This window comes from Carettochelys insculpta, chromosome 5 (genome assembly GCF_033958435.1).
Source record: "Carettochelys insculpta isolate YL-2023 chromosome 5, ASM3395843v1, whole genome shotgun sequence".
Lineage (NCBI taxonomy): Eukaryota > Metazoa > Chordata > Testudines > Carettochelyidae > Carettochelys > Carettochelys insculpta.
The window spans coordinates 4,278,939-4,306,119 of record NC_134141.1 but is presented as its reverse complement, the minus strand read 5'-3'; the positions used below and the strand labels follow the sequence as shown (position 1 = coordinate 4,306,119).

General features: G+C 52.2%; 1 protein-coding gene across 1 annotated transcript; it reads right to left on the bottom strand.

Annotated features, from left to right (window-relative positions):
• Positions 1 to 27,181, bottom strand: SLC49A3 (solute carrier family 49 member 3). The gene is made up of 10 exons (XM_074994018.1): positions 26,899 to 27,181; positions 18,782 to 18,940; positions 17,344 to 17,563; positions 14,892 to 14,968; positions 14,648 to 14,785; positions 14,271 to 14,387; positions 11,700 to 11,852; positions 6,661 to 6,818; positions 4,457 to 4,569; positions 1 to 2,876 (listed from the first exon to the last, which is right to left on the bottom strand). The coding sequence occupies exons 1-10, from the start codon at positions 27,028 to 27,030 to the stop codon at positions 2,725 to 2,727; spliced, it is 1,419 nt and encodes a 472-aa protein (XP_074850119.1). The 5' UTR covers positions 27,031 to 27,181; the 3' UTR covers positions 1 to 2,724.

The following is a 27,181-nucleotide window of genomic DNA, read 5'->3' as shown; positions in this document are numbered from 1 at the left end:
CAAATGCTGTTATACCTATCTCATAGAACTGGGAGGGACCTCGAGAGGTCATCAAGTCCAGTCACCTGCCCTCATGGCAGGACCAAGCACCGTCCCCGGCAGATTTTTTTTTTTAAATCTAACCTGCCCCAGACCTGGAAAGGCCCCCTCCAGGACTGAGCTCACAACCCTGCGTTTAGAAGGCCAGCGCTCCAGCCACTGAGCTCTCCCTCCCCCACAAAGTGAAAATAAGGGCTCCACGAGAAAACAAGCAGAGGTTGGCAACCTGTGGCCCCGGCTGCTGCTGCTGCTGCTGCCTCCTCTGCGGCTCCCTGCCCTGCCAGCACCGGAACAGTGGTACTAAATTTAATTGGTTTAATGGCCGGCAGGGCAGTGGGAGGGATCTGGCCATTAAACCAACTGAATCGAGTGCCATTATTTCAGTGACAGCAGGGCAGGGAGCCACAGAGCCCCTCACTCACCAAGTAGCCAGTGCACGTGCTATGGGGGGCAGGGCGAGGGGACCCACATGGTTCCTGCATCGTCCTCAACTGACACTGGCTGCAACTGGCCTCTCGCATTGCCAGAGGGTGGCCAATGAAATTGGGCCCTTGGGACTAGAGGCAGAGGACCAGCGGTGGCTAAGGCAGGTTCATCCACCGTGTTGGTTGAGGTAATGGGAGGAGCTAACTTGGGTAGAGTTTGTTGAGGCAGGTTAGGCTGGAGGCCTCTTTGGGTTGATGGGTTAGTCCTGGGAGCTGGTTTGGGGCTGAGAGGGGTTAAGCCTGGGGATGGGGGTTGGGATTGGGGCTGAGAGGGGTTAAGCCATATATAAGATTATTATTAAGGATTCCACAAAATTCTGATGTTTAAAAGGGTTTCCGTGGCCAAATCAAACTGGGAACTGCTGCCTTAGGCTAACAAATGGTGATCAACTACTAAGAGATTGTGAAGGGGACCAGTGCCCCTGGTGCTCCACAAGGATCCATGTAGCCTAAATCTTCAGCTGAATCTCAGGCACCATCAGTCCGCATGGTGAACTGCACTGGACTGGAGTGCCTGAAGTGTAACTCACTCACGCAAACAATAGCCACCGGGAAGAAACTCGGCTGCGGAGGCGGTTGGATTTCCCCTCGCATATGCCACCAGTTCAGGGAGGCAGGAAAAAAGGCCAAGTTACAAACGTCTTTAGTTTGCAGTGTAGGAAGAGTGAAATCATTCAAGCTTGGGAATCACTGGCTGCCTCCAATAGGAGAAAACCCTGCAAACAGCCTGCAGCAGTACAGCGCCCATAATACTAAGTTCTGATGGACACCGAGGCCCTTTTTCATGTGAGTGGACGGGAGAGTAGGACAAACTGCTCCTACTATTTACAAGTGCCACTCACAGCACTTTGTCCACAACTTTTTAGAAGCCCCATCCCAGATGGCATGTTAGCACTGACAGGCCACCAGGGGTCAGAAGCTTCCCAGCTTAGCCAGTGTGAATGGGATTGGAACTCCTTGCCAAAGGACTGCAATGGAGGGTTGCCCTGCAGGGGTCCAATCCACACCGATTATTTCCCTTGCCAGCACAGCAGTGAAATTGACACAGATCATGTTAATTTCATTCAGGTCGGGGGACCATATCTTCTTTTGGAAACCTCACCCCTGCTGATAGTCCCAAAACAAAAATTCTTCCTCCCTGGCAATGGCAAAAAAGTTCCTTCTTCTCAAATGGCCCGAGCCCCGTGCTGGGAAAGTCAGTGTTCCCTGGGTTGAGTTTCAGTCCTGGGGCCCTGATCATTCCAGGCAGCACCTGCAGGGTCAGTTGATCAGAGCTCGAAGGTTTCATTTCTCCATCTGTAACTATCAGAAATGGGTGGGGGGTTTGTGGTAAGGTGGAAGTAATGAATTCTGCAGCCTTGACTGTACAGCAGGTAAGTGGCTGGTGGGAAAGTGTTGGAAGACCCAGTACTGTGACATGCGCTGGCACTTACGTCTCTCCTTCAGGGGACCTTTTCTCCTTTGGGTTTGGTGCTTAAATATCAGGGCTCACCCTCACACATCTGTAAGTAAAGATGTTGCATGTGTATGTGCTCTGCCCATCCTGGGGCCTTATGGGCACTGAACAAACCGCAGCTGCCAGCAGCAGACAAAGAAAAACTCCACCTCCCCAGTCTTTACCACCGCCCTTCCTGGGTGTAAGTTCCCCCCAAGACCAAAGGGAATTGCCATGCGGATCAGAACCATGGACCTTTGAGTCTCTGGTCAGCCCTAGAGACCCCCAAAGAGGAGGCAGGCTCAATACAGACAAACTGCCCCTCTCCACAATGATCTCACACCCACCTCCAGTGCTTAGAAAATTGCCTGAAATCCTTGAAAAACCAAGGTTCATTTTCCTTGCAAAACTTTAGCATTTTTCCTGCAACTCAGTATTCTTATCCCTGTGGCTCTCCATCCATTTGTGGCTTTTCATCCCATTAGCAAGGTCGATATCACGCAAACACCCCTCCCTAGCATTCTGTCCAAAAAAGTCCCCCATAGGCTCTGATGGGGTCCAACAGAGAACCACAGGGACAGAGCTTGTTCCAGCCACTCTGCTGCCAAACCCAGAGCAGCATTTGTATTGCAATACTACCTGAATAGCCATGTCAGGCACAGAGCCCAGCATGCCAGCTGCATGCACAGGTATCACTGTCTTGTTCCCGCAGAGAGGAGGCCGGTTGTCTCAGCTTGCCTAGTGCACCATGGTAAGACAGACATTTTAGGCTTCAAGGGCTGGTGCAACAGCTCCAGTGTTGTTGGTTGAGGCAGCGTCCTCTGCTTCAGCTTGGAGTCTCTTATAGTCAGTGTGGAAGAAGATAACATAGAAGCAGATGACAGCGCTGCATATTCCAGCCAGCACCAGTGTAGAAACTGCATGCGAAGAAATAACCATGTTAGAAGGGGAATGGCCACCTCGGACTGTTTCTGCTCTAGATTGGGAGTTGTTCTCCGGAAGAGATGCAGAACGACGAAGCCCTCAAATACATCACGTGAAAATCCGATGATGCTAACAGTGTAGGAAAGCTAGGCCTATGTCCTGCTCAAATTCACAAGTGGGTGAGATTCTCTTCCCTGATCTCAGAAAATCTTCACCACTGTTCTCTGTAAGCTGGGTGCTCAGGTGGCCACTAGGACAGATTCAAACGCCTTCCAGCTGATTAGCAGAGCACCCACAGCCGGGAGCATGTGTTTCAAAAAGGCTTGTTCCCTCCACCCCAGAGACAGCTGCATTTCAGCATGGGTGAGTCATCCCCACACTCACAACACAGTGCATTGGAATTCTTCGGGATGCTGGCACATAATACGCCATATTAAGGCGCTGCTCTCTAATTTGGATCATCATAATTATAACTCCCATGTAGAGGTTCTGTAAACAAGTGAGAGCCTTCGAGTGCAGCTGCCTCCCCACAAGAAGAAGCCTGGAAAATATTCAGAATGCAAAAGCCACACTGAACGTTATTTACCGCCCTCCCACCCCCCGGTCACACCCAACTGCATCCTAAACAATTCCCTGTTCTTGGCACAGTTTTCCAATGTAATTTCCTTGTTTATGTTTAAGCAGTAAAACATTCTATGAGGTGAAGCTGTAATATTCCCATCGTGAGGGTAATTAACCATTGGAACAACTTTCTCCAAAGCCTCGCAGTTTTGTTTGATAACTCTGGCAATACCCAGGACGGAAGAGTGCCTAACTTTTCAGATGTGGCCCTAGCATATGCCTCTGTCATCTCATGCTTTCTTCTGGCCACAATGCCTGGGAAAGGGGCTAATCACCTCTTGTAGTGTGTGGCGAGGGGGCCTGAACACCCAAGCCAGCCTGTGCGACACGGGCAGGGTGAAATCTCTTAATTTGTCAGTCAGCAGCCAAGGCCTGTCCATTTTGAGGAAGACTGGAGACAGGTTCTGCCCTGGCACGCTGGTGGGGACAGAGGATCCTCGGCCATGTGGCAATCAAGCTACTTATTCAGCTGCTTTCATTTGCACTTGTGGACCGAACTCTAGGCTTGCTTTTCATTGCTCACAGTACTGCCTGTGCTGTCTCCATTGCTGTCACCCCTTACTCTGCCGTGTGACAGCCGTGTGGTGCTGCCTGGTCTTGAGTGCGTGGCCTTGCCACTGGTCCTGTTGGGCAACTACAGAGTTCTGCCAGAGCTCCTGTAAAACGCGTGGCGGTTGGAAGCATGCAGGCGCTGCTAGTCAATTACAATCAGCACCGCTCAGGCTCCTCCTGGGTGGGCAGAAGGATGGGATTATCAGAGGCACTGTTGACGTCCCAGGTGTCTTTTCATTCCACCTGCCCAGCCATGAAGTGCTATAGTACGTAACTAAGCACATTCCAGCCGGGCTCTGTTCTGTGGCAAAGAGCTCTGCTCGAAGACTGCCTGGGCACGAGGCAGGCTACCCTTGGTCATGCACCTCTCTCTACATGGTTGAGGCACAGGGGTACTTACTTGTCCAGTCTAACGCTCCACTTTCCTCCGTGTCGCAGGTGGAGAAGGGAGCTGCGGAGGTCTTCACCGTGAGGGCTTGCGATAGAAGCATGAAGATGACTCCTTCGATCTGACTGCACAGAGAGAAACCATCATTGGGCTAATCTAGTATTGAGTCTTCAGCACCACAGCCAACCTGGGGCCGCCCGCTCGGACAGAAGGAGTCTTCCCTGCCACAGTTCAGTTCCAATCTGTAATCAGTGATGGGAACAGTTCTGCTTAATTCTCCCGTCCCAGGGCCTTTCAGTCCCTGGTATTGTACAGTATAGCTGCTGTACCCAAAAGTGGTTCCTCGGTTGTCTTTGCTTTGGTGGAGACAAGAAAACAATTAACAACTGTCCGCCAGTGGAGCAGCACCTTTGAAAATTTCATACACAGATGTGTGTGCGGGCACCCACCACGAACACTTACCCAAGACACACATGGAAGCATTTCTAGAGTGGAGGGTCCTGCAGCTCGGAGATGTCCACTAGACACGCTGAGCAGCGTGGGACTAACAGGATGCTATGGCTACCCCCACACCTCTTGTCAGGTCACCCCCTTTTGCATTGTTAAAAGCGATGAATCAGCCATTGGCAGAGGCTTAAAATTCTCTTCCCCACAGGTCCACTTAGCAGGGTTGGGAGCAAGGTGGGGGTTTTTTCTGTTTTTTTGGCATGGGGTCATAACAAGCCACGCAAGACCAATAGAAATGCTTCAAAGCCAACTCGGAAAACGTCTGTAGAACCCTGATTTGGACTCTGCGGGTCGCCCTGTGTTTAGTGTTTCCCTGAATCTTCCTCTTGGCCTGTGAGCAAGTTCACTGCTGCTTAGAGCCCAGCGAGGTAATGTCAGGATCCCTGTTGTAAATTCAGCATTACTGCTCCTCTGAAAGGTGAGCCGCTCTCGAAAGCACACTGCCTAGGATGCAGCTAGACACCAGCCAAAGGAAACCTTCCAATCCTATCAGCTGAGCAAACAGGTGTCTACACCAGTGGAATACCAGGCATGACTCGCCTGCAATGGATGCCACCATACGCCCGTCTACCCTTAAGGAGCATTTTGACCAAAATTTGGCGGGGGAGAACAGTATGTGACGTTCTCAGTGCTTCTCTGTGGAGTTCTCCCCACTTCTTAGGGACCTTCTGTTCTTTTTGCTGGGGATGTAGCTTTTTGCCACTCCCCAGAGTCCAAGACCAGAAGTGATCATCTAGTCTAACCTTGCATGACAGGCCAGGGAACGTCCCCAAAAACAAGTCCTCGCACAGAGCTTTTAGACCATGCAATTTTCATTTAATAATGGTCAGTGATGGAGACTCCAACCTCATCCCCCATGGGGAAACTGTTTCAAAGTGTTACAAATTTAAGACATTTCCAGCCTGACTTTGTCTGGCTTCAACTTCCAGCACTGGGTTGTGCTTAATTTTTCCCTCGTAGACTGAGGGAAGTAGAATGTGACCCAGCAGCTGGAAGCTGATGCATGGGGTAGCGTGGGCTCAACAGCTTTCAAAGCTAGCTGTGCAGACAGGCTGAGTCCCAGCTTCAGACAGAGCAGGACTCATCCCCCTTTAGGTTCTTCTTGGTCCCCTCCCATGCACCAGTCCCACAGCTCTTGTTGTGTAACATAAGAACGGCCACACTTGTCAAAGGTCCTTCGAGCCCAGTATCCTGTCTGCCGACAGTGGTCAACACCAGATGTCCCAGAGGGAGAGAACAAGTCGGCACTGAGTGATCCCTCTCCTGTGATCCATTTCCAGCCTCTGACAAACAGAGGCCGGGGACACCATTCCTACCCAGCCTGGCTAATAGCCGTTGAGGGCCCTAACCTCCACAAATGTATCCAGCTCTTTTCGGAACCCTGTTAAAGTCCTGGGCTTCTCATCGGTCCTGGTCTTTGCATCGTCTAGTTGCTTTTCTTCCACTGCGACTCCTCTGAACAGCTGCCTCTGCAACACGAAGCTACCAGCTGTACAGCACCAGCCGGCATTCACAGGGCGCCGGGTGTCCTTTTTCCTTACCCACGACAGCCTGACAGCTGGCTGCCACCCGCACTGCCTTCCTGTTGCCATAGGTAACCATGGCAGAAGGAAGTGGGGACTAACATATAGCATCCAGCTGTCCTTTGTCGGCGAGACCCTGTCGATGGTGCAACTGCCCCTCCCGTCGAGTCTTACCCGGCAACTCACCTTGTCACAAAAATGAGGCCTGTGGAGGTTCCTTCCCCCACTGGGTAGGAGCATTCGACTGCGAGTTCCATAGCAATGGGGTAGACAGAGAACCCAAAGAACCCGAAGAGGGAGCTGGTCACAGCCAGTGGAACGGTCTGATTCCTGAACCGGGATATCTGTAGGGCGAGACAGAAAGAGAGAGCACCGGGCCTGACATCAGCCCTGCAGCCTGGCAGGTCTACGTGGTGCTTTGCGTCAACATCAGGCCATCTCCAGGGTTCCCTGTCAGCCGAGCACTTGAGCAGCTGCTCACGAGCAATTCAGGTGCCACCCAGCTGCTTAGCGGCTTGCCCACAGCCAGAAGCCTGTGTTTCTATGGGTGGTGCACATCGGCATGTGCCTTGGTGCACAGCACAAAATTTATTCTGCCCATGGGTGGAAAAAAATTAGAGGGAGCCGTGGAGGGATCTTGTGTTTAGTTTTAATATAAAGGAACCCTGGCACCACAAGCCAGTCAGCCGTGTACGGTGCCATCTGCACTGGCCCTCACCAGTAGCAAGCCCGAGGTATTGACCATTTCTGCTGGCGGCCCTCTGCCCCCTTCACTGAAGCGCTCAGATGTGACCTGTGTGCCTGGATCTGAGGGTGAGGGGATAGAGAGATTTGTTTTCATGGGGCCAAGTCCCAACTGCGCCGACTGCCTACAGTCGGGCTGGGGCAGGTGTGTGCGTGTGTGTGTGTGTGGGGGGGAATGAGCATGTGGGCGAAATCAGGCTTTTGTTTCATGCAGGGGGAATGCCCCCATGGGGCTCGACCTCCAGAGATGTAGCCACTCAGGGGACTCCCAGCGTTTCCGCTCGGGGGTTTTTATGGCTGTGTCCCTTAGGCATTTACAAGCATCCTAAGGCAATGGCTCAGACTACGCCAATGAGTTCAGTACTGTACAGCCGAGGCTCAGCCAGGTCCCGGCGAGCAGCACTGAGCAGCAGCCAGGCCAGCCAGTGAGGAAGGCTACATTGGCCTGTCAGGTGGTTCCAGGGGTAAGGAACCTCCCCCCACAGCTGTACGGATGGCGAGGGCGCTGGGGGGGCGCTCCCCCAAGCAGAGTTGTCTCCTGTCCATAGACCAAACTGGTCCCAGGCCCGGTGCTTTTGGGGGTCCTGTGGCAGCCATTCCAACTGCCCTATGGACAAGAGGGCTGGGGGGGGGGGCGGGGCGGGTGCCACTGCACCTCGCTTCTCCACAGCAGTGGGATGGGGGGCAGCGTGCGGGGTGCAGCTCCCACCTGTCTGGTGAGTGCAGGGGGAGGGAGGGGACAAGAATACCCCTGCTGCCTCAACCTCACCCCCATAGCCCCACATAATCTGTGGGCCTCCTTGTCTAGGGGAGCAGTAACCAGGGCGGGAGCAGCAAGGTGTGTGTGTGTCAGGTCCCTAGTCTGGTGCACTGGGGGGGTGCTCAAGGTCCCCCCCCCCAGTGGTCCTGGCCCTCCAGTTTCCTACAGGCAGTAGGATCCCAGGCAGAGCTTTTAACTGTGCAGCATTCGTGTGGAAGGTAAGTTCTGCAGAGAGGCCCTGCTCCCAGCCGGTGCTCCTGGGCAGGGCAGCCGTGGCTTTGTTCACACACACACACACAGGCAGGGTGCTGAAGATAAGAAAGGCCTGGTAAGTAAATTAATGATCTGGAGCTCAGTACATGTGAAACAAGTCCCGTTGCCAGCATTGTCCACATAGCTATTCAGGAGACACCATCACTGGACCTAACCAGGTTAGTCACAGGATCACGGGCATGTTCTCATGTTCCTCAGCTAACATCATCTGTGCCATCATGTGCCAACAATGCCCAGATGCTTTGTGTAGAGGACAAATGAGAAACACGCTTTGACAAAGAATGAACGGACACAAAACAGACAGCAAAAAGCTCTTAACTCACCAGCCTGTCAGCCAGCACTTTAATGGAGGGGGCCATTCTGTTAACAACCTGCAAGTCTGTGTTTTACTGAACAGGAACTTTAAGAATCACAGAACGCAAGGACTGGAAGGAACCTGGAGAGGTCATCGAGTCCAGCCCCCTGCCCTCATGGCAGGACCAAGTACTAGCTAGACCATCCCTGATAGACATCTACCTAACCTGTTCTGAAATATCTCCAGAGATGGAGATTCCACAACCTCCCTAGGCAATTTATTCCAGTGTCTGACCACCCTGACAGTTCGGAACTTTTTCCTAGTGTCCAACCTAAATCTCCCTTGCTGCGGTTTAAGCCCATTGCTGCTTGCTCTATCCTCAGAGGCCAAGAAGAACAAGTTTTCTCCCTCCTCCTTATGACGCCCTTTTAGATACCTGAAAACCGCTATCATGTCCCCCCTCAATCTTCTCTTTTCCAAACTAAACAAGCCCAATTCTTTCAGCCTTTCTTCATCGGTCACATTCTCTAGACCTTTGATCATTCTTGTTGCTCTTTTCTGGACCCTTTCCAATTTCTCCACATCCTTCCTGAACTGCGGTGCCCAGAACTGGACACAATACTCAAACTGAGGCCTAACCAGCGCAGAGTAGAGCGGTAGAATGACTTCTCATGTCTTGTTCACAACACACCTGTTAATGCATCTCAGAATCATGTTTGCTTTTTTTGCATCAGCATCACACTGTTGACTCATTTAACTTGTGGTCCACTATAACCCCTAGATCTCTTTCTATCACAGTGCTTCCTAGACTGCAAAGAGACCACGTGGTTTGACAATTGGCTGCAAAGCGACATGGGGTTTGAACTGGGGTGCCAATTACCTGAGTTGTTATATGGGCAATTTTACATACTTTGTTTATCTGACTCTTGACTTCCTCCCCTCCTACTGCCCCGCTGCTCTTCTGATTTGCCCACCTTGATTACAATTTTTCTGATTTGTCAACCTTGATTACTATTTTTGGTTCTCTGTGCCTTAAATATTGAGTCTGATCTGGCGTGGCTATGGGCTGAAGAAGTGGGTCTGTCCCACGAAAGCTCATCACCTAATAAATTATTCTATTAGTCTTTAAAGTGCTACTGGACTGCCTTTTTTGTTTAGGAATGCCGCTGTGTGGGAGGGCGAAGGCTCGAGGATTGAAGGCAGGGGAACTGCAGCCCAGCCCTCTGAGCTAAGGCTACACTCAGAAAAGAGGAAGATGTGAGGAGCATAAATGGAAAAAGGGGGTCAAATCCCGGTGAAGGCCTAGCACTGGACTGGAGACGTTCCCACGCTGTCTGTGGTACTTCTGTGGCCTCCTCACCAGAGTATCTCATCGTCTCACACTGCAACCCCTCAGTGAGGTAGAGAGGAGCTGTCAGTCCCCTTGCACAGATGGGGGCACTGAGGCAGACGCAGCCTAATGGCCAAATTCACCACGGTTTTAGGCATCTCGTGGGACTTTCTAAAGATGCTGGAAGGTCGGGTGCTTTGTAAAGCCCACGAGATGCCCGGCTGCATCTTTGTGTGTCTAAAAGGCTGTGAAGCAGCCAGCAATTGGTCCCATGCAACTGGGAAGGGTGTTATGATTGACAGCCTGAAAAGCAGCAGGGAGGGAGGGAAGGAAGATGAGAGGCGAGTACCTCACCCCCAGAGGTGGCAGGGTCTGCCTCAGGCCGGGGCGTACAGCCAGGCCTGCTGTGCAGCGTCTGATGCTCGGGGGAAAACACATTTTGTTTTGCCATTTTTTGGTCCGCCTTTGAGACGAAGAAGGGAGGAGAAGCTGTCAGACGAGCACCTGATGGGATGACAGCTCGAATTCTTCGAATTGCAGCTGCCACCTGGCCCATGCCAGGACAAAGCTCAGGAGGTGCCTCCGCAGTGGGCGTAGAGGCCCCGATTATCGGCGTGCTGTGATACGCACGGGGCACAGCCCACGCCGGCCCGGCCATGGGCTGAAGTGGGACGACCGCCCCAGGCCCTGTGCTTTTGGGGGCCTCGTGGCAGCCACCCCAGCCATCCTATGGCGGGGGGCGGGGTTACTGGGGGGCAAAGCACAGCGGTGGGCAGCAGCGTGTCACTTCCCTACGCCCCTCCCCACTCACCAGACGGGTGGCGCGAGCGGCTGCCTTCTCTGCCACCACGCCCAGCTCCGGGTAATCCCTGGCCCAGTTAGTCAGGGAGGGGGCATGGAGATGAGGGGGGGCATGGGAGGCGGCCAGGCCCCCACCTCTCCCTTGGGACAGCCCAGGCCGCAGAGTCGCTGCGCCTCACGGGGCAATGGTACAGGCACTTATCTCGCCGGGACTCCTGAGGCACAGGCCGTCGTCTTTGTGATGCAGGGTGCAGTTGAGCGGGGCCTGGTCCTACAGTGCCAGGGCACCGGGGAACAAAGAGCCTGTCGTCGCAGCACGAATGGCTGCCTGCCCGGTGGGCCTGCTGCTTGCCATGGGTACGGGCCAGCCCTGCGTGCGGTCCCCCAGGGAGCAGTCCCACCGTCAGATGCTGTTTGCTGTCTCCGGCAAACGCTTCCGTCATCTTTCCACGTGCAGTCCTGTGCGCTGGCAAGCCCCCAGGGCCTCAACTGCGCCCCATGCGAGCCTAGGAGATGGCTTCTCCCAGCCCTGCCCTCTGGGGGCTGGGCTGCCCAGTTATGATTAGAGAGATCCCCGCCTGCCTTTGTCATCTGGGATTACTGTCCCTTGTCAGAGCTGGGTGTATAGGGGCTGTTGTAGCACAGCTGCCTTTCACTGACGATACTTAGCAAGTCAAGTGGTTTACATTCACCTGGCACTGCCCCGGTGTTTATTAAGGCTCACGGCCGTACTGGGAATTAAATCCATTAGCCCATTGCTCCAGACAGAAAAGGGTGAGGCAGCTTTCCAAGCTTATGCAGTTAGTGGCAGACTCTGGAAACGGTGGGTCAAATGCCCCAATCTGTGGGGAACAATCCTCAAAGTTATATCGCAACGAAAGCCTAAACCTAATAAACAGCCTCCTAGTTGCAACCTAGCAGCCGACCGAAGCTACTTGGAGTTACTGGGCGTGTTATCGGAGAGCTGCAGAAATGGGCTTTACTCACATCTCAGACCAGACGAAGTGCGAGGGAGAACTTACTACTGCAAATGCGATGCAGGGAAACGCAGTCAGACAGAAAGAGATCTTGGTGGCTTCTATGAATTTCTTGGTCTTGTCGATGTACAGTCCCAGGAGGAAAGCACCAAGTAACCCAAACACGGTAAATAATGCACCATTCAGGCCTGCAAAGAACTACAGGGGAAGAGAAAGGAGTGTCTGAGCAACTACCATCAGGTGACAGGAGTGTGTTACATCACCAATATTTAACTACACAGACAGGTTTGCAAACATGAAGTTCTAGGTCACTATTGTCTAGTTAACCTGCATTTCCAGCAGCACCATCGCAATAGTCAAATCCTGCCCAGGACACGCAGCTAGGGAAGCGAGCGACTGGCCTGGGGCATGACAAACCCAGAAGGTGTCCAGAGGAAGAGCTCAGCTTCCAGGGAGCTGGGCGAGGTCGGAGACTGTACACTGCTAAAAGCAGACTTGGTGAGTGCGTCTCTGCTGGCCGTCTGACCCAGTTTGAAAGTGGTGTCTGTGAAAGGGGACAGCCTGGATCCCGCTGGAGCCGTGGTCACCAACCAGTCAATTGGGATGTACTGGTAGATCCTGGAGCCTCTGCTGGGCGACCCTCACGGGTTTGGCCAAGAGGCGATCAAATGCTGGCACATCAGCTGCCCCTCCCGCAACCGCTGTGCTGGTCCTGCCCTTGGCTTTGGCGCTGCAGCCTGGGAGCCCCCTGCTAGCTGAGCAGGGTGGGGGAGGCAGAGGAGAGCGGGGGCCGTGCTGTCGTCAGGGTGTCTCCCACACCGCCCTGTGCTCCATCTCCACACAGCGAGCAGAGTGGGGCCTCAGCGACGGGTAGGGAGAGAGGTGGGGCCAGGGGTCTGTGGGTCTGAGGTAGATCCTGGATTGACTTCAATTCAGAAAGTGATCTTGTGCTTAACGAGGTTGGAGGCCACTGCCCCAGAGCAAACACTTGTCACTCGTAAGAAATCCCCCCTCCCCACTGCTTTCTACGTGAATTGGGAGGAGCCTCGCACTGGTGGCCACGCACCTCAACACCCATGTTAGACATTACTCTGTTCTTGTTAGACAGCAACCTGAAGGGCAAAATGTCCCGAATCTAGGGGACTAGAGACCTATGTATAGTGGTGCCCACAGGTCTGATGTGCTTCTCAACCTTCTCTCCTCCCGCTTCACCCCTCTTGTGCTTTCTCACGACTGGCCTAGCCCTGCAGAGCGTCGTGGATATTTCTCCAGCCGGAGGCCACCGCCAGTGGGGTGAGGTGTGGTCTTCCCCGCACGGTCTCCTGAACTTCCCTTTGAGCAAGCCTGGAACTGAGGGAGGAGAATTCCTCCCCGCTCGTTGCCTTGGGATTGCTTACGGCAGCGGAGGGAGCCACTACAAGCTTTGCTGTGACCATGCTGTGTTGGAGCCGCCACGCTACTCAAAATGAGGTACTGGAGAAAGATGTAAGGCTGGGCCAGAAAAGGGCCTCAGGGGTGATGCTTGTAGGAGAGTATAAATGTAGCCAGGAGGTGGTCTGAGCTGCTCATGTACCAGAGAGGGAGCCGAGTTAGTCTGTATCTTCAAAAACAACAAGAAGTCCTGTGGCACCTTATAGACTCACAGATATTTTGGAGCACAAGCTTTCGTGGGCAAAGACCCGCTGATGCATCTGATGAAGCAGGTCTTTGCCCATGAGAGCTTATGCTCCAAAATAAATTTGACGCCATTAACCATGGATTAAACAGAGACTGGGAGTGGCTCGCAGCTTACAAAGGCAGTTTCTCTGCTCTGGGTGCTAATAGCTCCCCATTAGACTCTGACAAAGGCTCACATCCCCCGTCTGATCTGACTTGTTTTTTCCTCTTTTGATAAGTAGTATTAATACTGGGCCATTTCCACCTTGCTGAATAGACCTTGTCAGCTCTGGCCCTCCTTCTTACTGGGACCCCACTCTTTAAATACCCCTCTGAAACCCGCCCCCCGCCCCACTCACGCATCTGGCAAAGCAGGTCTTTGCCCGTGAAAGCTTATGCTCCAAAATATCTGTTAGTCCATAAGGTTCCACAAGACTTCTTGTTGTTCTCCAAGCTACAGACTAGCACGGCTGCCTCTCTGATACTTGCTCCAAAATATGTTGCTCTATAAGGTGCCACAGGACTTCTTGTTGCTTTTGAGCTGCTCGTGTGCATTTGGCTAAGGACACTTATGGCAATAAAATAACCCAGGCCGCCTTGCTCACCTGTCTCTGAGCCTTAGCTCCACATGGGCATGTTGAGCGAGGTGCACAAGGGACTGCATTTAGGCCAGCTGCAGCATTAAAAGCAAGTAAAGGTATTTGACAAAGTAAAAGCCAAAAAGAGAATATACAAGTACTGACATGGCCAAGGACATGAATTAAAATTCTCGTCCCGAGTCATGTTGAAAGCTGACGATGTACCAGACTGGTACATATGTTAGCATATTTCGGACCCTGATAAGCTAGTTTAGACAAGTGCAGGGTGTCGATTGGTTTCATCTTGTTTTAATCACTGTGGTGAGTGCAAGTTCATTTCAAACGTGTAACCAATAATGCTGAACAGGTAAAAAAGCCTTACATTTGAATACCCCTTTACACACAGGATCTGTTCCAGCAAAGCCGAAAAGCAGGTGAATATCCCAATCCCTCCTCCAAAACAGACCATCAGGATGATGTAGGGTTTGTTTGTCAGAAGCTGTAAAGTTAAAAAAGGAAGCGTTTAAAAAAAAATAGGTTACTTGGGCAACAAGTCTTAGCATCCACGCAGCTGCTGATCTGCCTGTAACAGCCGGATCGCTAACAACAGTGTACCGACGGAAGCCAGGCAACATGTGTACATGATTCTGTCTCAGTGCAGGGGACGGGCCATGGGGACCAATCAAGGTCGCATCCTGCCCTACAGTTCTAGGATTCTGTGATGCTGGGGTTTAGCTCTCTGCGCTGCATGACACTTACCATTTTCAAGCCTGTGAAAAATGGCTGTGAGGTAGAATTAGTGGCACTTGCTGATGGTGGCGTTGGAGGGACCTTGTTCCGGACCCCAACCGTTGCTAGGATGCAGGCTGTAACTGCAGGGATGGTGTACACTCCAAGCTATAAAACCCCAAACAAAGATGTGTGACCAGTCTGCCCAACTCCAAAGTGACTGAATAGATAAACCTAAGTGACACTGCATGCTAATTAATTAGCTTTCACTTACCATCAAGGGGATATCTTCTTTTTCTGACACAAGTGCAGGTGACAGCAAGTTAGCTATAAGAATTCCCAAGGGATTCGCTAGGTGGAAATAAAAAAAAGACAGTGGTTTGGTTTTTTTTCACATTTATCAAAATGTCACAAGACATCCAGTTCACGGCATCCTCGGCTTACATGAAGCTCTGGCAGGGGAGGATCAGAAACGAGACATCTGAAGAGTACATCTGGAGAATAAAACTCGCAAAAGTACTCAGGCATCTCAGCTGCTTTGGGGAGTTCTCCCTGGAGTGCGCTGCAGACAGATCTCACTGTTAGCTAACAGACTTTCAAATAGTCCAGTGTATTACAACATAACTCTCTGCAGTTATTGCCAGCAACCGAACATCTAATAGAACTTTACGACGTTTGTGCTTTCATCTCCAGCTGTAATGCAATTATCTGACTACACAGGAGCAGATTTAAGAACCAGATCACAGACAGTCCTTTAGGGCCAACTTCAATACTTCGCAGACTGCCTTAAGCACCTCGCAGCTCAGGCAGGCAATACAGCTTGGATCCGATTCTGTTTCAGTGGATTCTGTTTAGCCTGATAAATTAGGGCCCATATGGAGCCAACAGAGGTAGCGGTATCTCCAGCCAGATTCAAGTGAGCCTCCATAAGATACTTACTGTTCTCCTCTTTACCACTAATGTACACTACTACTATCTGACAGCTCAATACCCTCACAATTTTTTAGTAGAAAAAACACTGCTCATTTTTCTGGCTATCGCAGAGCAACTTTCCAAGTGACATACCCTATAGAAGAACAGGAACTTGCTGCACAGACTACAGCTTGTGTCCTACCTTTGAAAGATGCTCAAAGAGTTTAAGGACTGTTGCTTAGCTCGCTGATAATGGCAGTGTCCATCGTACCTTTCCAGTGCATTTATTCAATGGGAGAACACCAGGGTCGCTTTTGATTTTAACTAGCTGATGCAGGCAATGGGGAGAGCTGTTGTGATCTTCTACCTGAGGAGAGTGTCCTGTAACCCCCACATTCCTCATCCATACAGAACTGTGATACAGTAAACACCTGAAATGCACGAGTCTGAGCTGTGTTTAACTTGTGTTAATATGAGTTACGCACAACTCAAAGCTGCTCCGCAGCTGTCTGCCCGCCTGGCTCCCCCCCGCTGGGGCAAGCTGCACTGCCACAGCTGTCTGCCCAGAGTGGTTTCTCCCAGCTGGGGGAAGCCAGGCGGGCAGCCGCACCTGGCTCCTAGAGTGACAAGGAGCCAGGAACCAGCTGGCAGCCTGTTTCCCGGCTCTCTGCCACCGGCAGGAGCCAGGAAACCGACCAGTGATGTGCTGGTCAGTTTCCCAGTTCCCACCAGTGGAGAGAAGCCGGGAACCAGGATGACAACTGGTTCCCGGCTCCCTGCCTCACCAGTCTGGTCAGTTTCCTGGCTCCTGCAAGCAGAGGGGAGCTGAGTGATCCCTGACTCCCCCTCCATTCCCTGGAGACAGGAAACTGACCAGAGCTGGTGCCCTCATCAGTTTCCTGGCTTTCCTGCGTTGCATGGGAAATCTGACTTATGTGGGGGTGGGGGGGTGCGTTCTGCATAAGTCAGAGGTCTACTGTATTTCGTCTAAAGCAGGCCAGGGTGAAGCATTGTGGGATCCACTGAAACCCACTGTTCCATTTAAATAATGTGTGTCATTAATGCATAGGAAGTTATGAGAATGGTTTGTCACCATAAAATATGTTCTGAGTTGGGGAACTGGCCAGAGAGTTGATCCCCAGAAACAGGGGAGCAAACCAATGCCTGGACAGGTGTCAAAAGCACCACCAACAGCAGTGTTCCCTCTAATTTTTTTCCATCCAGCTGCAGAATAAATTTTAGTATGTGCACCGAGGCGTGTTTGGATGTGCTCCACCCCAGCAGGAACATGCTGCTGGCTGTGGGTGTGCTGCTAATTAGCTGGGAAGCTTTTAAATCTCTCCTGGATGGCTACCGAAGTGCTCAGCTTACAGGGATCACTGATTGACAGCCCTCGTCCTGCAAGGGAATTACAATTCAGTGATTCACCTGCACCAGTCCCCAGCAGGGGACTTGTTCTACCTTGCCAGGTTACTCAGCAGTGCCCACCAGATGTGCCTGCACTTGTGTTCTCCAAGCACATGAACTAAGTGTATAAAACACAACACAACGGCCCCACCCTTTGCCTTTTCTTCTCCGTTCCACCTATGCTGCAAGCAACAAGAACACCCAGAAGACTCCAACAAAGGAGACCGGCCCCAGTTCCATCCTGAACTGCCTTTTTCTTTTGATAGGTGAAACCTGTGTAGTATGAACTGTAACATCCTGTTGGGAGCTTGATCAAAACACTGCCTCGTGTCTCACGGGGTTAGGATTTAGACTATGTGCTTGTTTTGGTTTCTCTGGTAACTCGCTGCGCGTTGGCTCTGACTTACACATTGAAGAGATCATATTTGCTGTAGCTCTCTGGTGGTCTGGGAACCACAGCGCTGCCAGTTTTGTGGGACAAAAAAAGACAAGAGGCTGGGCCAGAGCGCAGAGGCACTGGCCTATGAACAGGTAGGCGTAGGTCAGGGAGCCCAGGTTCAGGAAGCTGATGATGCTGAAAGCCCGGATGACACTGCCGACCATGTTGAGCCAGGCACTGAGGATCACCTGCAAGGAGCAAAGAGGGACAGGAGTCACTTGGTGACTTCGCTGTAGACTAAGGGCGATGGAGTTAAGCTCTACAATGTGGCAGGACTCTAAGGAAGACCCGATTTCAAGTACCTCATATTGTTCCTCTGCAGAGACGTGGCTCTGCTGCAGTGCAAGAGCCCACTGGGATTTACCTGAGGCCATAATTTAATACATAGACGGGTCCCTGAAATGCTATTGGATATTTCTGGTCCTGGAAATACATAATTTTTTCATCTCCTGGAGAGCAGACCATGCGTCACCGTGTGGCAGGGTGGCAAACAGTGCTCCCCCTGATTTTTTTCCATCCACATGCTGAATAAATGTTATGTGCACTGAGGTATATGTGGATGTGTTCCACCGGTAGAAACCCACGTTGCTGGCTGTGGGCGTTCTGCTAATCTGCTGGGCGGCATTTGAATCTTTCCTTGATGGCCACCCAAGACACTCAGCTTACAGGGAATGTAGGCGCCTACCTTCTCCCCCCAGCACCCTGTGGTATTGGAAGGTATCTCAGATAGATGTGGGGGTGACCTGACTGGCCTGTCCTAGGCTTCTCATTCTTTCCCTCTCCTTCAGACACCCACAGAGGTGCTGGCAGCTGTGTGGTTCCATCAGAAATACTTGTTTCATTCCACACAATCTCACCAGGGCCATCACCTGACTGGGGCTTGCATAGGTTGAAAGATCCACTCATGTCTGCTGAGGTTCAAGTAGTGTGAAGCCACCTTCTATGACAAGCAGGTTCAGTCCTGGCTAACTTAGGAAGTTTATGGCCTCAAAGGACACCGGTAAATGAGCACCACCACCAGTCCCAGTTGGATGGCTGAAATAGAGACAGATGTTTGGGTTCCATAACACATCTGATGGAGTTCCTGTGCGACTAAAGTTGGTTGGGAATGGGGCAGAAACCATCTCTGAGTGCTTCATTGTAACTTGATGATGTTTCAGGTCATCAAGAAAGGCTTCAAGTGACTTTCAGGGAGAAATGAAACTTAGCGGCCCTAATGAGCGAAAGGGGAAGGTATCGGCTAGCCATTCGCATTCTACTTTGTCTTTTCCTTTCTTGGTGGTCCCCACTTCATTTCTTTTTGGACCAGATTCTGTTCATACCAAGGTAGGAACGACACTTTTAAGTACATTCATCTCAATAGCCCCAATCTTGGTTAATTAATGCAGCTTCCCATTTAAACTTACAGCGCACTTGAGTCCCACGGTGTCAAGAATCCATGTTGCCACCAGGCCAAAGGGGATAGATATGAGGAGGTACACCAGGGATAGCCAGTTAGTTGTATCCAGGGAAATGTGGAAGTAGGCTGATGTTTTATCAGCCACTGGAGCAAACGTCAGCCATAGCTGCCAAAAACAAAACAGAGAAGTTAAGCATTAACACTCGGTCAGAGCGTGTTACTGACACTTGCAGCTACACACTGCAGTGTGGCAGCAGCTTGATTTTTCACTGCTGCATGGAGCTACACACTGCTGAAAGCACTGATACCACTGCTAAAAGCAGCGTGTGGGGTAGTGGTGGCCTAACTCCTGAAGAGTCTTTTGGTAGCTACAACATTGTTTACTAGGCTATGTATATTAACACTGTTTTATTAGGCTAATGGAGTGTTCCCGCTGGGCCTTTTGATCTCATTCGCTTGTTTGCATTCAGAGGACAATGGCTTGTGAATTTAAATACTGGTGTCTCTTCAAAAGACAGCTTATTTTCTCCTCTCATAATCCGCATGTAGGAGATTTATGTCAACAACTGGCTTAAGTGGCAGACTTATCCAGCCAGTGAAGAGTTGGTCTTGCATCTCATTTTCTCTGCTAGTGAGGGAGAGATCTGGCAGGTTGCAATTCAAATTTCCACCCGTTTGAGATGCCTGATTGTGTTGAAAAGTAACTTCAAATGACGGGTGTAAGGGGGTTCGTTGCATCCAGCCTGTCAGTCCATCTCTCCACCATTCCCACAGAGGGAAATGTTAAGGGCACAATCAACTTCTCCAAATCTGCTACCTGAAGCCTTTTACCTGAATCTGAGTTGGAGGCATCTGGAACTTCACCTGCTTTGCTGAGTGCCCAGAATGCCTGTAGCACTCCAGCGCTCCACACGCCCAATCTCAGGCGAGCCCAGCAAGCTGAAGGATGTGGAGCACTGTCTGAGTAGCGAGATACCTCTGTAGACTTTGTTTCACCATTTTTCAAGACCAGCTGGTTAACCCCGAGAATTCATCTCACGTCACATTCAAGAGTGAAGCCTATTTTACCCAGCGATTGCACAGAAACATGGAAACGTTGGCCTTGCCCAGGATCCCGAGCCATCAACAAATCCAGCCCCCGCAGCTGAGCCAGGACCAAGCCCCTAAAGAAATTATAAATGCACAGAACCCTCTTAGTCGCAGGCTTTTGCCCAGCTAATCAAGGGGTTGCAACATTTAATTTGACTGAAGCTATTGCAACTCTTAAAGATAATTTTCAGCTTTCGGCACAAAATGCTCCAGATAAACTTCATAAGCAGGTTTGAGCATAAATAAGCGTTTTCATTCTTTGGCAAACTCTTAAAGAGCAGTCACAGTTGGAGCTAATTTTGGTCACTGGTACCGAGCCCCCAGGAGAGATCTAACATCCCATTCCTCAGCACAGTCTTGCTGCCGCTGAAGCCGCTGGTGAAAGAAGTGAAGAACACATTCTCGCTGGCGCATACAGGATTGCTGAAAGCAGGAGCTTCCTCTCCTGCCATTTATGCTGAGTGCAAAAAAACAAGTTACACCTCCTTCCTGCACCGGAGTTGTCTCTTCCCCCTCCGGACTGGTGATGGGAGGGCCCTGACCTTCCCGGGAGGTCAGGAGTGTTATTTCCACATTGAAATGGACAGAGGTCACACCCACACTTCCAGGAAGGTCCTTCACTTCTGGGGACCTCCTCTGAGCACTCATTTTGTTGCATGAAAGGGGCACTATTGTTTAGACCTGTTGAGAACCCAACTGCTTTCCTCAAGCTCAAAACCAGGTGCTAGTGATTCACAATGGGACCCAAATGTCACTGAACTCAAAACCAGTAGACAACCTGGAAAGTGCCTTTTAGAGCGTAGCTCACGTGTACATGGCAAGTCAGTATGCGAGCAGAACTTGAACTCAGGAGGTCCTATCCAAAGACATGTCTTCACTATGAGCTGGATTGGCAGGGCAGCGATCAATCAAGCAGGGGTTGATTTACCGCCTACTGTATAGACATGATGAACTGACTGCCAATTGCTCTCCCATCATCGCTCTCCTGCTGACCCTGGTGCTCCAGGAGAATGGGAGGAGTGAGGGGAGCTGATAGGAGAGTGCTCTCTGTTGCCCCAGAGAAGTGTACACCCTGCGTTAAGCACATCTAAGCTACTTTGATTTGAGTGACACTACTAATGTAACTCAAACTGAGTAGCTTAGGTTGACCTGTCCCCATGGTGTGGACCTGCCCATAGTCCCATCCAGGATGGGTGACCAGGAATGTGTTGCTTCTCATTCATTGTTGACACAAGCAACAAACTGGTTCAAACACTCTTGCTGACAGAGGGTCAACATGTCTCCCTCTCTCCCATTCCCATAGGCTTGAAAAAACAGAGATTCCTATATTTAAAAGTGGGAACGTGGAAGTATTATTCTTAAATGCAAGGCAAGTTGCTCTAAAGGTTGAGACTTTTCTCCCCTGACGTGCACTAACTCAAACAGCATGTCATAGGCCAGACAGGTCCCAAACAGGTTCTTTTTCAGCAAGGAAGGCCCTGCAAATAGAATCTTCTTCTAGCTTTCTCTTAAAGAGCTGCTAGTACAGTCACAATAGAAATGTTGACACAACCGTACAGTGATGGTGTGTAAAGACTTTGAATGTAAAACAGTTTGCCAGGACCTTCAGAACCGGAAAGATCAAACGCTTTTTAAATGCGCAGTTCGGCGGCACTGCTGGGCCTGTCCCGGGTTCTCCATCTTTCGTGGAGAAGGTGGATTAGACAAGCAGGTGGGAGGGATACTGCTTTAAAGGAAAGGATAAGATGTTTGAAAGTTGCCCCAGAACGCACATCCTGTCCTAATGACTTGTTATCACCTCAAAGAATCGCTCCATCTGAACAGAGCATTTCTGAAGCGTGGGAAGCAAAACACCAGCAGCAACTGCCGGAGGAGATGAACTCTACCAACACGGGGAGTGGAATTCCGCAGCGTACAACGGAGAGTTTGCAATGTCTCTACTCTTTCCCGTAATCCAAGTATTTGTGCCAAGGCTCCTGCCCCAGCGGAAGGGCATTGCTAAAACTGCCAGCTAGATTAGAAGGACTCACTTAGGAGACCACCCAGCGTAGCCAGGTCAGAACGGCTGTTTTGCTAGCCAAGAGCCCTGATTAATTACAACCATACCCCGATGGTACAAGTAGGGTGCTGAAACAATGTGTGCAGTGGGGGGTGCTGAGAGCCTTTGAACTAAACTAAACGCTGTATGTAATAGACACCGAAGCCAACTGTGCGCCGGGGCTCTGGTTGACCCACTGAGCCCTATGCTTCCCAAGGCCAGTCAGTGAGGGCTGCTGACATGCGGACAGTTCACGTTTGCATTGAGCTATCGTCCTATCAAAGCCATATGGGAGTGTAACAGGCAGATGGCCGGGTCATGCTGTACTCCAACAAAACAAAGCAGTGTGTTGTTGGGTTTTTATTTTGTGACAGGGCAGAACTTTCAACTAACTCTGAGCTACCCAAACACCAGGCAGCAGGTAGGGCTGGGCAAAAATGTGACTGGATTTGCACAATAGAGAGCACGCCCAAACCAGGTGCAAAGTCATTTCTCAATATTACGTGGAGGGGCCTCCCATCTAGGCGATGCTGGCTTATCCCTCCCAGGTAAATCAGCTTGCTGTGGCCTGGCTGCAGTCTCCACGCATGTGTTTGTGAAGCTTGCACCACTCACCTGGCGTATTTCTGCAGGCTTTCAGCTGCTGATAGCCTTAGGGGAAGTGGCTCTGAGCTCAAAGCCCAGCTGGCAGGACAGACCGGATTGTTTTACTCCTTCATGGGCACATACCACCATCTGCCGGAGCCCAGGCTGCTTTTCCCTCCCACCCTTGTCTGAGGAGGTCATTGGCTAACGGCAAGAGACCGGCTCTCTCACCACAGGCTGAGGGCCAGATTCTGCTCAGTTACACAGGTGCAGCCCCAGGAGGCTCAGTGAGACGAGCAGGGCTATCCCAATGGGGTGCGGGACCTGGGGCAACCCCCTGCCCTGCCCCCTGCTCCTCTCCCCTACCAGCCTGGGTCTGGGTGCAAGCGGTGGGGGATGGCATGTGGGGGTCACCTCCCCACAAGCTCCCCCCCACACTGTACTCACCCTGGAGCGCGACTGGCAGCTTGCAGCACCGCGCCCTCCCGGCCCACTGAGCCTTGCTCCTCTGTGGGAGGGAGCGGAGGCCAATCCCCGCTGCTGGAGAGAAGCGGGGCTCAGCGGGCTGGGAGGAACGGCACTGGCTGCTGGCCACGCCCCAGGGTGAGTGCAATGGGGGGTGGGGTGAGGGGCTGGGATGGGATGGGATGGGAGACGACTCCCTGCTGCCGCCGCCTGACCCCGTCACCTGCACCCAGCCCCAGGTAGTTCTCCATAGGACGGGGAGGTGGCTGCCATGAGGACCCCCCAAAAGAGCGGGGCCTGGAGTGACTGCCCCGCCATGGCCTGTGCACAGGACGGCTCTGGAGACTTGCGCTGTGCACTGGGAGTAGAACTGGGCCCTCAGCCCTGGGCGCTCCTGTGTTCTGCGGTTGGCAGGGCGTGCTCCAGAATGGGTTCAGTGACCCCGGGCTGCCCTCGGAATCTGGCGCTGGCGGATGCAGCCCAGGAGCTGAGCCAGGTGCCCCAGGTACAGAGACGCTCGGACCTCCCCCTGCTACGGAGCTGCAGCGGCAATTTAGAACCACTACCCTCGGAGGCACCAGCACTTTCACCTGCCCCCCTTGGGGCGCAGGGGGCAGACGCTCGCCCCCAGGCCTTCGCCGTGCATTGAGCCCTGCTCTGGCATCCTGCCGAGCTCAGGGTCCGAGCCCCATTGCGAGCATGTGGCTGTGCAGAATAACCCGCAGCAAGAGCACACGACCTGTTTGGGGTGTTTTGTCCAGCTATGGGCTATTGCGCAGCACTCAGCTCAGCACTGTGGGAACTTCCTCCTCCTCCAGGCTCACAAGTCAGGGCTCATCAGGAGGCCTGGCCACACCCGGGTGTGAAGACACTGCAAACCTCCGAGTTTCATGTTCCTCCTACGATTGATCCTCCATCAGCAATCCCGGCCTCAAGTGAGCAACAGCAGCTCTGGCAGAAGGACCAGGAAGGGCCCGGCGGATGGGCTTCCTGCTCTGGATTCGGACTCTCTCTTTCTTCTGTTTAGGTGACACTTCTTCCGTGACCTGTTGATGCCAGGCTCAGGTCAGTGTAGGGCAGAGGATTTAGGCAGTGCCCCTCACTCTGTTTGTTGCTGGCACTAAAGGAATAAAAGCTGCACCTGTTTACTGACAGTAATTTTTTTTGTTTGCATATTCAACTTAGTTCTTTATTTATCAGCTTAGCAGCCCTGGTCAGACATTTCCAAATATTACAAGTCTTGCAAAGCTCTAAGAATAAAACATTCGCAAGGAATTTCTCATCCTCCTCCCGCTTTTGCTGTTCTCTCAGACTGCCTGCCTGCTGTGTTCCTGTAACTGTTCGTTACACAGGTTTGGCTCGATGAACCAGGCCCCAGAACCAGTGCAATTCAGCTCAGCTACCTCTCCCAGGCATTAGCAGAGCGGTGTCTGTCTGTGTGCCGGTCAAAAGCTGCCTGATCCCTGGCAGAGACAGTCCAGAAGAACTGTGCTGAGTATGCACTTCTGCAAACGGGCAGCAATCCCGTAAACACAGGCCTAGGAGTAGCCCTGTTGGATTGCCCCTGTGCACGGCTGTTTGCAGGACTCAGGCAGGATGGCGGGAGTGCGCACACGACGGTTGTGGGATGCTGCTGCCCGGGCACAAATCAATCCCGTCCGTAGGCAGGATGAGATTAGCACGTCGAAGGGTGCACAGTGCCTGCCTTGGGCTTGTGGGGCGGGCTGGCTCTCCCAGAGGAGACGCCTGCTGTGTTTGAGAAACCCCATTTTTCTAAACCCCCTTTGTAACAAAGAGCTCGTAAGCGGCACTAAAGAACGTTCGTTCGGTCCATTTTCTGAGAACTGGGGGTGTCTCTTACTTTAGAGCCATGAGGAAGCCCAGCTAATGCCCACTCACTGCAGCCGTTTCCAAATCCACCTTTAAACCATTACGGGCTAGACTGAGCCACGCACGCCCATGCGGAACAGCACTTTCGTCTGTTACAAGCCCTGCCAGCTCTTTGCAGAATGGGGAGCAACTCAGTGGCCTCTGGCCCATCTGCAGCCAGCGTCACTAGTGCAGGGTGAGAGAATTTGCACCATTACAGTGGGGTGCGACCTTGTGGTTCCCGCTGCTAGACTTCGCTTTTCGGCCTTACTCACAGCATGATGCAGCAGGTTCCCCATACCTCATGTGGCATCGTGCTGGCAAGGCAGGAAGGGTTGTGATGCAGACTGAAGGAGAAGCTGGCAACTAGCACGTTCAAGGTGCTTGTAACTTGCCATTGGTGGAGGGCAAGTTCAGGTCTTCTAGTTGGTCAGTTATTACTTTTGAGTTGGCTGTAGAGAGCTTTGACTCTGTAAGACAACACCAACTAAGTTCACGGAGGGTAGAGCCATCAATGGCTATTAGCTATGGTACTCAGGGATGCAACCCATGCTCGGTGGGATGCTAGGACACCTCCCATGATCCCCTAGGTGGAGGGAATAGTAGGCCAGGGAAGGCTCTGCTTCCCCTAGCTGGAGCCATTGCTGTGGGACACTGGTCTGAGGCTGCTCTGTCTGGCTAGCCAGCATGGCTGGTACCAGCCTAGGGCTTGTCTGCTGATGGTGAGCGTGGGGGAGGCTCAGGGCTCCAGCCAGCTCAGGTGTCTCCAGCTATGGGAGGGGGTTCAAGGTTTCTGCTTCAGAGGGCAGGGCCTGATGGGACCAGCCTCCCTAAAGGGGAGGTCCATGTGTTGCCCAGGATGACCCTAAACAACTGTCTGTGAGCAGCAAAGAGGGGAAGGCAGAGGGGGATCATTCCACCAACCCTGTTCTGTACACCACTCCGAAGTCTGGGTCTGGGCCACTGGCAGCAAACAGGACACTGGGCCTGGTGGCTCTTTGGTCTGACCCAAGGCGGCAATTCTCAGGTTCTGACATTTACCAAGTCCAATCTTCTACCTGTCTGAAGTAACATGCCCTCCGTGGGTGCCTCCCTGCAGACAAAGCAGTGGCAAGGGCGTTTGACTCGAAAAGGATTCACTGCGTGTTTTCCTTTTCTCCTATGATGCGACTGAAATTTCTCCAAGAAAGAAACATTGCTGTGAGCCAGGGACACGCAGCGCTGCCTTCCCCCCACTGATCTGCCAAGGCACCGCAGTCCTGGACCCAGGGGTGTGCTTTTAGCAACATCCACACTAAAACCTTCGCCCGTGTAGGAATGCAGGCTAGAGATGTGGTTCTATTTTAAGATGTTTTTACGGCAGCAGAAGCCCGAGGGAAGGTGCGGTTAGGTGAGTTGTACGGCTTCTTCTAATCGGGGACTGTATCACGCCCTTTTGCGAGCACGGCTGTCTCTACACCACACGCACAGCTGTGCGGACAATCATTTCTCAGTGTGAACTAGGCCTCTGTGCCAGGATCCCAGCCCGAATAACCCCTCCAAGCGATCCAAACCCTTTAAAATAATACAAGCATTGTACCAAAGTCACCAATCACCCTGTTATGCTCATAGCAGCTCTGTCAGTGCATTTTCCAGCCTGGCTTTGTCTGGCAGTCGCGGCTGTTTTGTTGCTATGGAAAATAGTTCTTTATAACTTCCCAAACAAAGTATGAAACAAGACCAGACGAGGGACTCCTCCTCCGCAGGCTGCTTAGGCTGGATTTTTTTCCTTCCATTAAATCAATGTGAAGCTGGCGATCTCCCCATGTTAGTTTTGCTCTGAAATCTCTCGGCCGGCACAAGGCTGCGGCATCTCTTAGCTCACCAGCCTGAGAAAAGTTGCTGTGCCGGCTGATGCCAAGATGCGAGCGGCTGCCACTGCGCCGGACACTTAGGACACAGCGCATCGCTGCAGCCAGACAAGTCTGGGTTTCCGAGGAGCTGGGCTGGGGCTCTGCCCCCCCGCCAGCAGGGGCACTTCCAGGCAGGCGCGTGCCAGGGCGCCCCCCAGGCAGAAGTCAGCCTGGCCTGGTACTCACCATGGCGTTGGAGCAGGTCAGCAGGCAGACCACCAGCAGCAGGAACCAGCGCCGCCGGTACGTCCTGAAGGGCATTTCCTTGCCCGGCTGGTCCAGCAAGGTCTCAGCCTGGCCTGTCATTTCCTCGCCCATCTTCCCCACCAGCTATCAGAGCCCCTGCGTCTGGTGCCTGGGCTCTGGGTGGAGGTCAGCAAGCAACAGGGGGGTGAGGAGCTGGCCCAAGCTCATAGCTCAGTGCCCAGCACTGCCTCCCTGGCTGTCAGGCTCTCTGCATGCCGGCTGC